Source organism: Hyperolius riggenbachi, chromosome 1, assembly GCF_040937935.1.
Source record: "Hyperolius riggenbachi isolate aHypRig1 chromosome 1, aHypRig1.pri, whole genome shotgun sequence".
In the NCBI taxonomy this organism is placed as follows: Eukaryota; Metazoa; Chordata; class Amphibia; order Anura; family Hyperoliidae; genus Hyperolius; species Hyperolius riggenbachi.
Genome location: NC_090646.1, coordinates 371336861 through 371351858, shown reverse-complemented (window position 1 = coordinate 371351858; position 14998 = coordinate 371336861). Strand labels below are relative to the sequence as shown.

The 14998-nt window shown below is 44.9% G+C and overlaps 1 protein-coding gene across 1 annotated transcript in view; it reads right to left on the bottom strand.

The window, feature by feature from the left end:
- Positions 1–8057: 8057 nt before the first annotated feature.
- Positions 8058–14998, bottom strand: part of TMOD1 (tropomodulin 1) — a 101550-nt gene continuing 94609 nt past the window's right edge. The window contains exon 10 of the mRNA XM_068271337.1: positions 8058–10496. Coding sequence (XP_068127438.1) covers positions 10432–10496 — 65 coding nt within the window. The 3' untranslated portion in view covers positions 8058–10431. The remainder of the gene's footprint in view (positions 10497–14998) is intronic.

Genomic DNA, 14998 nt, shown 5'->3' with positions numbered 1-14998 from the left:
CATAATAATACAGACACTTCCCAGTAATTCACTAATGGTCTATTCACACTGTTCATGTTGTGGCAAGAACGCATGCCGAGCTGTGCGCTACCAGACACCATGCATGTTATGCTTGTATTTCAAATAAATGGCGTTATGTACCGTGCACGATACTGGAAGACAAGCAACACATTCAGTGGGAAGCGTATGGAGACATAGGTCAGGAAAAACACTAGAGTAATATGTCTGCATAATGCAGTTTGTTAAAATGCTTAAAAACCGCAACAACAAAAAACAATTTGGCATGGATTTTTCGGTACTTATCCGTTAGCCGACCGTATCCGGCAGGTGGCGACAAAACTCCACCAGAGTTACATCTTTCCTACTATCCATGGCGGCCTGGAGGGGGAATAGTAATTAGCACCACCTGCCGGATGCGCAAAGCTAACGGATAAGTACGGATTTTTCTTTTTTGTAAGGGAAAGTGGAGATACTGTTTAAGGTATACCTGACCAGGGGTTAAGCTACCTAAACGAAGCACAAGTATGTTCATGCTAGATCCATATATCTCCGTGCAATGTCCTTTACTCTCCTTGCTGCCCACTGGCCCCAGGGACGGATTTAGGCCAAGGCCTAGGGCACCACAGGAACAAGGGTACCAAAGCAGCAGGCTAAAATGGTGCAGCATTTGCAAGCTTGCAAATGCTGCAATGCAGGGAGATCAGGCAAGCGCATGATCTCCCTGCTGCCAGCCACCTGTGCAGTGGCCACCTTGCTCTCTGTGCATGTTGGCGTTATGGCGGGCAGCTATGGACTTGGGCAGCATCGGAGATGGAGGGGAAGCGGAAGCTTCTGCACTGGAGATGAGCAGAGAAGTGAGTGATGCTGATCGCTGCTAGGGTGTGGAGGCGAGCTGTACTGAAAGAGGGGGAGTGGGAAAGGGAGGGATTAAGGGAATCATTAGGCTACCTATACTGGAGGGGGAGGGGTCATCAGGCTACCTATACTAGAGGGAAAGAGGGGAGGGGTCACTGGAAGGGGGTCATCTGGCTACCTATACTGGAGAGAAGAGGATAGGGGTCATCTCGCTACCTATACTGAAGGGGGGCGGCTGGTGACATTGGCCTTGGGCGGTAAAGAGTGTGAATAGGGTGGGGAAGAGGAGGGAATGGGACGGTGACTTAAAGGACAACTGAAGTGAGAAGAATATAAAGTCTGTCATATTTATTTCCTGTTAAACAATACCAGTTGCCTTACAGCCCTGCTGGCCTGTTTGGCTGCAGGAGTGTCTGAATCAGACCAGCAGAAATAAGCATGTAGCTAATCTTATCATATCTAAAAATAATATTACCTGATCTGCTTGTTCAGGGTCTATGGCTAAAAGTATTAGAGGCAGAGGATCAGCAGGACTGCCAGGCAACTGGTATTTCTCAAAAGTAAATAAATATGGCAGCTTCCATATCCCTCTCACTTCAGTTGTCTAAAATTCTAATGTTTCAAGGTGAGATTATGGGGAACGGGAAATAAGGAGAGGAATGAACAAGACTCAAAGATATTTAGATCCAGCAGGTACATACTTCTGTGCTTACATAAAGGTGCCCACTAATGACACTATATTGATTGTACAATCTTACCACTACTATGTAATATTAGGAACTACTTTAAGTGCTCATTCAAACTATATTCACTGTGCTTACCCTTCTACTACAGAGTAGGGATGATCAATGGGATGCAAATATTTCCAAGTCCATGCAGGATTCTGTAAATTGTTATGCAAATATATGCAGCTTGAAAATGGACCAATCAAGTCCCACACAGGTTTAAATTGATTGGTCCATTTTCAAGCTGCATATATTTGCATACACATTTACATAATCCTGCATGTACTCATTGATCATCCCTACTAAAGAGATTTGGTAAGATTGTAAAAACAAGATTGTATCATTAGTGGGCACCTTCAGATAGCTTTGTGTTGGGTCAGTTGTGCGTTAACCCTTTCACTGCTGGTGGTCATGCAAGTACTCTGTGACCACTTAACGTTTAAGATAACATTTTAAAAGGAATGCTAAATTAAAATATAATATAAGGTGAGACATCTAGTTGACTGAAATATAACTTTTATTTGCTAATAATGTGAACTTCAGTAGGTAGGTGCCAAAAATAATTGCACATTATAGGCCATATGCAATTCACTTTTTCACCTGAGTTTTCTCCCAGGAGATATTTTTAAATTTATCAATAAAATGCATTTTAAGCCACCAACAAGCAAGAAAATACTAAAAATAATTTTGATAGTACTTTTGCACTTACTTCTTAGTACTTTTTCAGTTGAAAAGTGCTGGAAAGTTACTTCAAATAGAGGATGAAAAATTATCTCCTAGGAGAAAATGTAGGAGTAAAGTGGAATTGCATATGGGCCCCATGAGGTTAATGCACTCTGTTGTACAGAATTTGTAAGCTTGCACTGTAAAGAAAAAACCTATAACATATGCATTGTTCACAGTTACATATAGAGCCTGATTTACTAAGGCATCTCCAGGCCATTATTATTAGAAGTGATTATAGACGACCTGCTATAATTAATCCTGAAATTAATCTATTGGGAAATTACTACCCAATAATTAATAAATTATTGGGTAGTAAGGGCTTCCAACTGTCGCCTGTGGTCATACACACCACAGTGGGTATTTCTGAATGTTTAGTGATTTGGTAAGAATTTAAAGGCTAGCAGCACTTTAGAACAAAATCTATAATATGATTACTTTGTCATTTCATAGCGTATTAACCAGGTTCGGATCTTTGCTACACATTTCTATGCCCCTGAAAACTTCATTCCAGATCAGGGGCGTAGATATGCTTCTCTGCTTTTTTACCTCACCGCTGCTGATTGTGCATGCACACCTGCTTACCTCCGTCACCATCCCACCGGTCCATAATCAGTCAATGGAAACATATGAAATTGGGGATGAACTTACAAATGCGAATCTCTGTACTGAATGTGTAGGAACAGAAAAAGAGCCTTCGTACATGCGGGCCTTGGCAGGAAGGGTTACCTCGCCCTTGTCACCACGCCACTCTCCATCACTCCGATACTTCCTTCTTGACAGACAGAAGGAGGACGTATCGGAGTGATGGAATGCTGCATTTGTAAACTTAAGTGTAAACAGGAGCCTTGACAGTTTAAGGCCCGGATCACATTAGCGTTTGCCAATGGAACCGGCCATACGGTTCTGTGGTCCGTTCCGCTGAGCGAAGGAAAAAATGCTGCAGGACCCAATTTTCTGGAACGTTTTGCTCAGCGGAACGGACACGGAAGGTTTTGCAGCTACATAGTAACAAATAGAAAACTGACAGTTTACAGCACACTGGCTGTAAAAACTGACAGTTTTTCCTGATCCTGATTGCCGGATCCTTACGGCCGGCTCCGCAGAAAAACGCTAATGTGCACCAGACCTGAGATATAATCTGATTTATTTAATTTATTTGCAATGCAAACCCCCCCCCCCCCCCCCCCCCCCAAAAAAAAAATAATTTGAAATTGAACGAAGGCAAGCGCTGCGTAGGATTGGACCTGATGCACTACACTGTGGTAAAGTTCCCCCATGGGTAGCGAGCCTTTAGTGCTCAGGGTGTTACAGCAGTAATAAACTTGTTAATCCAGTAATGCCCACGGTGCTAAAAGGTTAATGTGCGGTGCACCCCTACATTAGTTTTAGTAAAATTGCTGTGAGCTCCCTCTACACTGCAATTTTATCACAGTTTAAAGCATAAGGCCCTTTGTTTCATGTCAGTTCAGGTACCTTTTAAAGTACATATAAAGTGTTCCAAGCGCTAGTGGGCCAGAGCACATATATATAACAATCTTAATGCTGCTCAGAGTCTTCGGGGTCCCTGCGGATCCCTGTTTTAGGACATCCCCCCCCCCCCCCCCACAGGCTTGCAGAAGTTCACCAAGCAGTGAAAAAGTGATTCTGAACTGGGCATGTGTGCATTCGAAATCGCACACCAGTGAAAGAAGGCACTTTTGCACTACTGCTTTCATTCATGCAGAAGTGATCCTTTTTTCAATAGCATTTGTGCACGGCCATAGGCACTTCTTGGTGAACGCTTCAACTGATGAGCCTGATGAAGACTTTCAGATGTAAGGGGTTTTACCCATTAGGCACTTAATTTGAAATTGTATTTTGACTTCAAGTGTAATTTAAGTGTAATTTAAAGTAGACCCAAGACAATTTACACAAAAGGATTTAAATATACCTGGGGCCCTCCAGCCACCCTGTAGCCATGGGTGCACACCCAAGGAGGAGCAGGGGCAAGACCACACATGCACAGTAGTCAATGATTACTGGGGCAGACAGCAGGAAAACAGACATTAAGGGCCCTTTTACATTTAATGCGTTCGTATACATTAGTATGCGTTGCAACTTGCAGGTTTTTTTTCTCCATAGCAGTTCATTGGAAAGAACTTTCAGTTAAAACGTGTATAGTGGGAACTGAGCCATAAGAAAACATGGACAGCCATAAGAAAATCAGTTGTTCTTTCCGTTATAACTGAGAGCAACTGATTAAGTGTAAAAGGGCCCTGAGGGTGCCAGTGGACTACATGGGCCTGGAGAAAGCTCCAGGTAAGTATTAATCCTTTTGTGTTGCACACCCTTGCCACCTAATAGACGATCCATAATAAATCCAGACAAGTTTACAGTATCCAATTATCTCGAGGAAGGATTCCTCTTAGTTAATCAGGATTACAGTTTTCATTCCTGTATACTCTTGAGGATCTATTAAGTAGTTACATTTGGTATGAAAATATATATGGATATTTAAGAATGTGTCCCAGCATAAGCAGCAAAAGGCAAGCACGTTTGTTTGCAGCTATATACCTAAGGTCATCTATATAACTACTCCGTTCCATAAATCATCACTGCGCCATCCTTTAAACTGCATTTGAATAAATTGTTTAAAAAAAAAAAAAAACATGACAGCTGTAATACAGCATTGACAATTTAAGATTTTGGCTGTGACATCCAAATATCTGTTTTGAAGTCCACTATTCTAGCTACAGATCCCGGCCCTGCATATACTAATTCAGGACCCTCTGAGGTTCTGAAGTTAGGATACAACAATAGGAAACATCAATACGGGAGCATCATATTTGTTTTATAAGCTATTTAAAAATAATAAAAAAAAAAATATGGTGGCTGTTACGTCATTACTGTCCTCACCTGAAAATGCTGTGTCTTTAATATAGAAATACATGTGAATACAGAGCAATGACGTGTGACTGTTTACTGTTTAAATTCCTTTGCACTGGCTTTGTTTGAAGTTTTAGTAAATCCCTCATAGATTGTCTATTACAATACGAAAAACAATAGCATTACATGAAGAAAATGAGTATTACATTAACCTTCCTGGCGGTAAGCCCGAGCTGAGCTCGGGCTATGCTGCGCAGGAAGATAGCTCAGCCCCTAGTGGGGCGATTTGCCCCATTTAAAGTGCTGTGCGCACAGCTATCACTTTGCTAGCTGCGCGCACAGCTTGATCGCCGCCGCTCTGCGGTGATCACCCGCACGCAGCGGCAGAAGAGGGCCCCCCCCATCAGAGCCCTGCGCTGCCCGGACCAATGAGTTCCGGGCAGCGCTATGGGCTGGATCTGAGGCTCCTGACATCAGGATCTCGGCTGACATCCATGACGTCATTCCGATCGTCCCCATGGCGAGAGGAGAAGCCAAACAGGGGAGCGCGTTATATACGCGTTCCCCTGTTTGCTATAGATGCCGGCGACGATCGCACTAGAGTGACACATGCGCCCTCTAGTGGTGTTTCATGTAGCTACCACTCTGGTAGCTTTACATGAAACAAAAAAAATAAAATAAAAAAAAAACAGATTTCTGCCAATTTGGCACAAAAAAAATCAACCGCCAGGAAGGTTAACACAGGTCAGAACTTGCTACCATCTTTTTCTACAGAAGTCTACTACAAAAGTTTTTAAGTAGCCTTGGATTCCCTGTTGTGTAAAATATGCATGTGCCTACAGGTGCCACTGTTTGGAGGTGCAGTTGATCCCAGGGGCTTAAAGAGACTCTGTAACAAAAATGTCATCCTGTTTTCTACCATTCTACAAGTTCCTAAACCTATTCTAATGTGCCCTGGCTTACTGCAGCACTTTCTACTATCACCACCTCTGTAATAAATCAACGTATCTTTACCCTGTCGGATTTGTCGCCCTGTGTCTGGAAGGCTGCCAACTCGTCAGTGTTGTTGATCTGTTATGTACGCCCCCCCTCCAGGCCCCCTCTATGCACACTCCTGTGTGTGTTATTTACATTAGGCAGCCTCTCTGCTCTCTTATCTTTTAAAAGCTGGATAAATCGTCCTCTGTTAGGCTGTGAAAGGAGCTGGGCTGTCACATGCTGAGGGATTACAGGCACCAGCAGAGCTGTCTGCAGGAGGAAACAATCAGCCTGTCACTCTTCAGTGGGTGATAGCTGCAGGGGGATAGAAGGTAAACCCACAAATGATCTATTGAGATTCAAAAGGAAGGCTGTATACAGCCTGCTTGTGTATGGATGTATTTTCTATGTATGGACATACTGTACATCAACCTACTTCCGGTTTTGGTGGCCATTTTGTTTGTTTATAAACAAACTTTTTAAAACTGTTTTTGACTACTTTTAATGCAGCGGGGAGTGGCAAAATTGGGACAGAGGGGAATAGGAGATGTCCCCTAACGCACTGGTATGTTTACTTTTGAGCGATTTTACCAATACAGATTCTCTTTAACCATTTAAGGACCGCAGTGATTGAGATCTACGCCCTGTATTGGTGGGCTCCTGGCTGGCAGGGCGTAGATCTCAATCACTGTCCGCAGCGCGCATCTGCCGTTTCCGCTGCTCCACGCCGATCGTGCCGCTCAAACCCGACGATTCTCGCCGCATCTCACAGGCTCTGCCTGTCTCTATGACGGCAGAGTCATGTGAGCGGGTCAGGAGCCAATTTCATTGGCTCCTGGCCCTGTCTTTCAATGTAAGCCGTTCCCATTGGCTTACATTGAGACATAGACATAGAGACGGCAGAGTCTATGTCCTGGGGGTCTTGGCGAGCGGTGATGACGGCGGTTGCGGTGGGTATGTTCGGCGATTCGTCGGGATTTCGTCTGGATTGGACGAGCGGTCTCTGGTCTTTAAGTGCCCAGAGACTGCTGGTCCTTAAATGGTTAACTTTCATCACTGCTAAGTGTAAGAGCTGGTTGCTTTATCACTGTAAGCATTCCTGAGGCCCCCTTCAGTATCTGTACCATCCAGCTGCAGCCTCCTTATTATCCATGCCACCTATCCTACTCAGTATGCATTTGTTGACTGTGCCACACACCCACTGTCATTATTGCCACACGTTCATTCTCTGTGCAGGCAAATTGGATATGTATGTGTGCAAACGTGTTCCCTCCCAACAGATTACTAGCATCCCCCTCCCCCCCCCCCCCCAAAAAAAAAAAAGAAACCCATAGATGATTAAAGTGAACCCGAGGTGGGTTTGAAGAATATTATCTGCATACAGAGGCTGGATCTGCCTATACAGTCCAGCTTCTGTTGCTATCCCAAACCCCTCTAAGGTCCCCCTGCACTCTGCAATCCCTCATAAATCACAGCCACGCTGCTGACAAACAGCTTGTCAGAGCTGGCTGTGTTTATCTCTATAGTGTCAGTCTGCTGCTCTCCCCGCCTCCTGCAGAACTCAAGTCCCCGCCTGCATCCCTTCCCTCCCTGCTGATTGGAGGGAAGGGACGGGGGCAGGGACAGGAGCTATGGAGGAGGCGGGGGAGCAGCTGAGACTGACACTACAGATGTATACACAGCCTCACAGCACGGCTGTGATTTATGAGGGATTGCAGAGTGCAGGGGGACCTTAGTGGGGTTTGGGATAGCAACAGAGGCTGGGCTGTATAGGCAGATCCAGCCTCTGTATGCAGATAACATTCTTTAAACACACCTCGGGTTCTGTTTAAGTGACGGGAGTCCTCAACCCTATCTTGCTCTAAACCCCCCCCCCCCATTTTCCCCTTTCCCCAATCTTCGATTTGGGATCTGCTTTGTGTACATCTCTTAGTTTTGGGTCCCATCTACTGTCGTATATCTGTTTAAAGTCTTGTGCTAAGGTCTTCTGAGTCATCTAGCCATTTTAGCCTATGTTTATAGCAGATTGGATTTATGCCCATCTTCTTATAGCTTCGATTTACTGTATTTGTCTGATAATGTCCATTGGGTGTTGAACATTATAGATGCTGTATACTCCTAAATATGTAGTAGAATTAGAGAAACTGGATGGTAGGAAAGTTGCTGTTTTCTTACAGCAACCAATTTCCAGCCATCATGCGTGCCAGGAGCTGATTGCACACATTTACTGCTGTGAATGATGACTCTGATTTTGATTTCTCCTGAATGAACTGATCAGACTCAGTGTCATACATGTTGAAATGAATACCTTGTTTGTGTGGCTTCATATAGAAGTGTAAAAAGAATCTCAGTAGTATGACAGAAACTTTTCATGCTCATATGCCCTATTAAGGATAAGTGTAGTTATATTGCAAACTGACCTTAAAAGTACTTTCACACTATATATGTTGCGGAACACATCCTGAAAAATAGGATGGCAACAGTCATGTAAGATAGCACCCTACAACTGCAGCAATGCGACCGATACAGTGCAGCATGCAGTCCATAGACTTTACACTTGCACTGCACATGTCGGCTGGTAACGCACAGCAAGCTGTGTATAATTCTGCCAGAACTTCTTGCAACCAAAATGTGCCAGTGAGGATGCACTATTGAAATATAACTGCATTGCGTTGCAGTGCAGTTATATTACCCATGACACAACGGAAATAGTGTAAAAGGACCCTTACAGTCCCCACTGCCCCAAGCCAGTGATGTGCTCTGCATTTAATTATAGTCTGCTGTTTGAACAGGAATGAAACGGGCAGTCCTGTGCATGCCAGAACTCACTGTAGCTTTTCCGTGTACTTGGTTGAAAAGATTTTTGATCACCTGATGAAAAATAACATTGTATTACTAGAGCCACAAGCCGAACATCAAGCAGAAGGTATATAACCTCTGTCAGTGTTTTTCTTGGTAGTTATTAACGTGTTTCCAAGACAAATAATGTTAGCTATTATAGTGTTCTTGAGATATTTCTTGATTTAGGCTCATTTGGTTTTTTTTATTTTCGTTTTTTTAATTATTATAATTTACACATTTTAAGTGAACCTGTGTTCATCAAGCCTAAGTTCTACATTGTATGCTTTTCTTCCTCCCTTACTACGATGTTCCCATTGGGCAACTGTCACTATCCCTATGTGGTATTACATAGTTTACAATTGTCTTACATTCGGGAGCCAATTTCTCTGTCCTTCTTTCCTCCTCTAGTGTCCCTTTTATAGGCTTGCTGTACAATTTTATATAAATTAATGTATCTATCTTCTCAAAAGTTTTTAAGTGTACACTGGTCTAATTACAGTCAGCCAATGGGAGCACCTTAATGGGGGAGGAAGGGGCAGGCACAGTGTACAACTTAATACCTGGTACACACCTTCAATTTTGATTGGCCAATCACTGACCAATTTTACCTACTCCATGTGTTATTCTAGTTAACCTACTCAATCTGTTAATCGTATTCAAAATATGTTGACTCCCATACTACACGGAGGAGGTAAAATTGGCCAATCATTGACCAATCAAAACTGAAGGTGTGTACCAGGTTTTAGTCTTCAGTCTCATTTCACAAACTGTTTTTGTATGGCATCAGACCAACCATGTGACCATCCTGCTTAATAATAGGCAAGTGTCCCTGCGTCTGTCCGTGTGTCAGTGCTTTTAAGCACTGCGCATGTGCAGGGACAAGACGCAGAGACCCTGCCAAGAGCTAGAGGAGGATGGGGAGTGAAGGTGTGTGTGTGTGTGTGTGTGTGTGTGTGTGTGTGTGTGTGTGTGTGTGTGTGTGTGTGTGTGTGTGTGTGCGCTAGCCCGGGCTAAGGTCACTAGTTATATATAATCATGGCAGATTGAAAAGCAATTCAATAATTTCAGTGATGTATATCACATAGAAATGTGTCCCATGATCACTACAGGTGACTCATTGAAGAAACAAGTACAGTATATTATCATACATACATGTGAAAAATCTGATTGTTGATCCCTCTTACACAGGAAACACCAACAGCAAAGTAACTTATTCTCACAATATCTGACAACTGGTCTGGAAACAGGAATTGCCATATTGCCAGCAGACTTGCTGTATGTAGGTTATGATGACGTATCGGGGTGCATATCATGACAATGGAGGACTGAGGTATGTAGCACAGTTGCTGGGTTCTTCTTGCTCTGTTGTAAGGATTCCACGCTCTGGCACAAACTCTCAATGTAAGGGGCCCTGCTGTGTGGAGCGCACTGCAGCTCAGCTCTACACCCCACTTCGGCATTTTGGAAAAATTGGGCCATCCAGGTCGGCCAGCCTTCTCTTTCTCACTGGAAATGGAAGCAAATACAGTTAGGTTAAAAAAAAGTAAAGGTGAGTTTACAGTGTATCCTAAATCAAACCTAGTTTTGTAACTATTAGTACATGCACCTATTTAATGAATAAAAGATATAAACTGCAACAACTCACAGCAGCCAAACAGCAATCATCTGTCTGTGATAATTTTACTCCAAAGGTACCCACAGATATTGTACAACAGTCACCCAATATGGCCCTTTTTGGCTGGGTGAGGATTTAATGTGTGCAGGACCAGAGGACAAAAGCTAGATGACTATTGCTTCGAGAAAGAATCATTCAGGCATGTCTGGAAACCATGCCTAATCAATTCTGTTCTTCCCAGAGACAACCTGCACCAGAATTGTCACCTCTGCATTCATCACTCAACCTCTCTCCCAGCTTCATAGATATAAACATGAAAGCTGGGCTGAACCTGGCACCTGTGTTTATTAGAGATGGCTCGAACCTCAAATTTTCGGTTTGCGAACCTCGAACGTGAACCTCCGCAAAAAGTTTGGTTCGCGCGAACATCCGCGAACCGCAATAGACTTCAATGTGGAGGCAAACTTCGAAAATTAGAAACATTTTTGCTGGCCACAAAAGTGATGGAAAAGATGTTTCAAGGGGTCTAACATCTGAGTTTTTAGATGGCGGAGTGGGATACACGCCAAAAGTCCCGGGGAAAAATCTGGATTTGGGGCAAAGCAGCGTTTTAAGGGCAGAAATCACATTGCATGCTAAATTGGAGGCCTAAAGTGCTTTAAAACATCTTGCATGTGTATAAATCAATCAGGGAGTGTAATTAGAGTTCTGCTTCACACTGACAGACCAAACTCACTGTGTAACGCACCGCAAACAGCTGTTTGTGTAGTGACGGCCATGCTGGACTGGTGCGCATCATGGCAAGAGTGCAGGCCATGGCGGTTTTCAAGCCCATATGGTCGCTGGGCTGAGGTAGCTCAATGACAGAACAACAGTGACTGTCCAGCTGATCGAATTTGATCAGTCCACAATGAAGCAACAACCTTATTATCTTGGGTGTGCCCCCCCCGAGACACTCATATAGCCATCGGTCATTGCTTCATTGTGATACGCAAGCCCCTTCACCGTGGCAAGATAACGAGCACGAAGGGCAATTGACACATGTACATTCCTTTTGTTTTGTAAGGAGAACAGAGGCGCCAAAAGAATAAAATGTATTAAAGTGAATGTTCACCATTTAAAAAATAAAAAAGTCGAATACTCACCTAAGGAGAGGGAAGGCTCGGTCCTAATGAGCCATCCCTCTCCTCTCCCGGTGCCCGGTCCAGTTCGGTCAAATACTGCCACTTCCACATGCCGAAGGGAGCTTTCGGGAGCACTCGGGCTCCCGAAGACGGGCCGCTCCACACTACGCATGCGCGAGCGCCCTCTATGACGCACTCGCGCGTGCGTTGTATGGAGCGGCCCGTCTTCGGAAGCCCGAGTGCTCCCGAAGACCTCCGAAGTCCCTGCGGTGGCGGACGCGAACGGGGGAGCCAGCGCAGCACCGAGGGCACCGGGAGAGGAGAGGGAAGGCTCATTAGGACCGAGCCTTCCCTCTCCTTAGGTGAGTATCTGACTTTTTTATTTTTAATGTGGTACCCAATGGCTTTAAAAGCCTGGTGAAGGGGTTGAATGCCCCTTTTCTTCTCCCTATCTACAGAGAGCGACATCTTAATCCTGAGTGAGGACAGGTCTAATCTCCTCACCTGTCTATACAGTGGTTACCTATACGGTAACCATGACTTGTGAGTATATTCATTTATATACCTCTCATTACCCATTATTGTACATACTACACTATATTGGACTCTCGGTGTTCCCTTCTTTTTTCTATGCCTTTTGTTTTGTTGTTGCAGCTGTAGTGCAGCCAGAAAAATTAGGCAGGCATGTACACGCACCAGAAAAATTATTATAGCGGCAGCTGCTAGCAGCGGCCTTAAAAATTCAGGAATCCGCCTGGAGTCCTGGACCCTGTTGGTGGTGGCGGAGAAGGCAGTCAAGCGGCCTGCAGGCAGAGATGCTGTGTGGGGACCAACTTAGTCATGGGGCAGGCAGTCATAGTCTTTGGGCGGGAAGTAGCCCTCCGGGATCCATGCCTCATTCATTTTGATAAAGGTGAGGTACTGAACACTTTTGTGACCTAGGCAACTTCTCTTCTCAGTGACAATGCCTCCAGCTGCGCTGAAGGTCCTTTCTGACAGGACGCTTGAGGCAGGGCAAGACAGAAGTTGGATGGCAAATTGTGACAGCTCTGGCCACAGGTCAAGCCTGTGCACCCTGTAGTCCAAGGGTTCATCGCCGCTCAGTGTCTACATCCACACTTAAGGCCAGGTAGTCGGCTACCTGCCGGTCCAGGCGTTGAAGGAGGGTGGATCCGGAGGGGCTAAGGCGAGGTGTTGGACTAAAGCATGTCTGCATGTCCGACATCACTATGAGATCGCTGGAGCGTCCTGTCCTTGCCTGCATGGACATGGGAGAAGGATTACTGGCGGTGGTACCTTTGTTCCATTGTGCTGTGACAACAACCCTAAAGGGACTCCGAGCAGTAACTACAATCAAAATCTGAACTTACCTGGGGCTTTCTCCAGCCAACCGTAGGTCGGGAGGTCCCTCGGCGTCCTTCTGGCTCTTCTCCCAGGCCCTGGTCAGAAATGGCTCTTGGCGGCTCCGGGCCCAAGTGTCATCACGGCGGCCGGCATGACAGTACGGCGCATGCACGGTACTGTCATGCCGGCCGCCGTGATGACGCAAGGCGGCCGGCATGGTGACGACTGATGTTATCTTTGCGGAAGAAGGAGCCCGACACTCGGGGCCCAGTGTCGCCGGGAGCTATTTCTGACCAGGTCCTGGGAGAAGAGCCAGAAGGACACAGAGGGACCTCCCAACCTACGGTGGGCTGAGGAAAGCCCCAGGTAAGTTCAGATTTTGATTGTAGTTACTGCTCGGAGTCCCTTTATACGCACTGTAAAGCATAGTTGCCAGCTTGTTCTGCAAGTGCTGCATCCTTTCTGCCTTCTGGTGATTTGAAAACCTCTCCGCCACTTTGTGCCTATACCGAGGGTCTAGTAGCGTGGCCACCCAGTACAGCTCATTCCCCTTGAGTTTTTTTTATACGGGGGTCCCGCAACAGGCTGGACAGCATGAAAGACACCATCTGCACAAATTTGGATCCAGACGTACTATCCATCTTCTCTTGCTCTTCCTCAGTGACGTCAGGTAAGAAGACCGTTCACGCCAATGTGGAGTGGTCCTGGGGCTGCCGCACTGCTCACGCCAATTAGCGTGGAGCAGTCGGCAAGTAGTTAGTCGGAAATTCTAGAAGTGAACCGGAGGCAGGGGCTGGAGCATCGGTGAGTGGCTGCGTGGGCACAGAACGTCTGCGGGGGACCATTAGAAGCCCTGGATAAGTTCAACTTTTTTTCCCCATACCTCCCTGTGTTAGTCCTTTAATATAGTCTTTTGTGTGGAGGAAAGGTGGTAGTGGGGAGGTCGGGAGGAAGGGGAGGGGGGTGGTGGTTGGCTCATCAAAGGTAAAATATAGTTGGTTGCTATGTTTTACGTACGGTAAATTCTTCCAAAATGACTAGAAATTGTCAATTAGATGCTAATGATTCTGGCTTACATGCAAATGTTATGAAGTGTGGAAGTGGGTGCGTCAGATTCACTTCCTGCTGATTTTGATAGGCCCAATTCAAAGATGCATACAATCTGTATGAGATTTGCATGCAAGCCAGAATTATTATCATTTCATTGACAATCTCCAATTATATCTGCTCTTTACTCTACCCTATAAAATCACTATATCTAGAGTGACTACTGTTGTTACACTGTAAGGCTGGGTTCACAGTGGGCCATTGCAGTGCGTTGTAACGGCTGCTTTCTAACGCTGGATAATGCACTGCAATGCAAAAGCAATGAGACATACATACTGCAGCCATTGCAGTGTGGTCTGATGGAGTGCAGTATCCTAATGCACTGCATGTAGTGCGTTTAGTGCATTACAACCGCATTAATAGTACAGTGAAGCCCACTTTTCAATGACTGCATGCTTCACTCATGCATAACGTTCGGCAACACTGTCCCATTATGTTGCACTCCTACTGTCACGGGGAACACAACCCAACTCCTACTGTGAACCTAGCCTAAACCTTTCTTCATCATCATTTTTATCTCACTATACTTTTATAATAGTTTTTACTCTTACTTCCGGAATGTTCAGCTATCACTGTTTTAGTACTGGCAATATTTTAATACGCTCATCACATACCTCCTACTGCTGGCTTTTATCTTTCCTATGCAGTGACCAGAGGGAAATGGTACATGGCAGCAAATCTAAACTGGGGCTGTATTTTAATTGGTGATACTAATCTAATATTCAGTGAAAAAGGCAGATATGAGCAATATATCTTGATAACCAAGATACACGGATTGTGTATACTGTCATTAACACTGTCATTCTTAAATTCTCAGT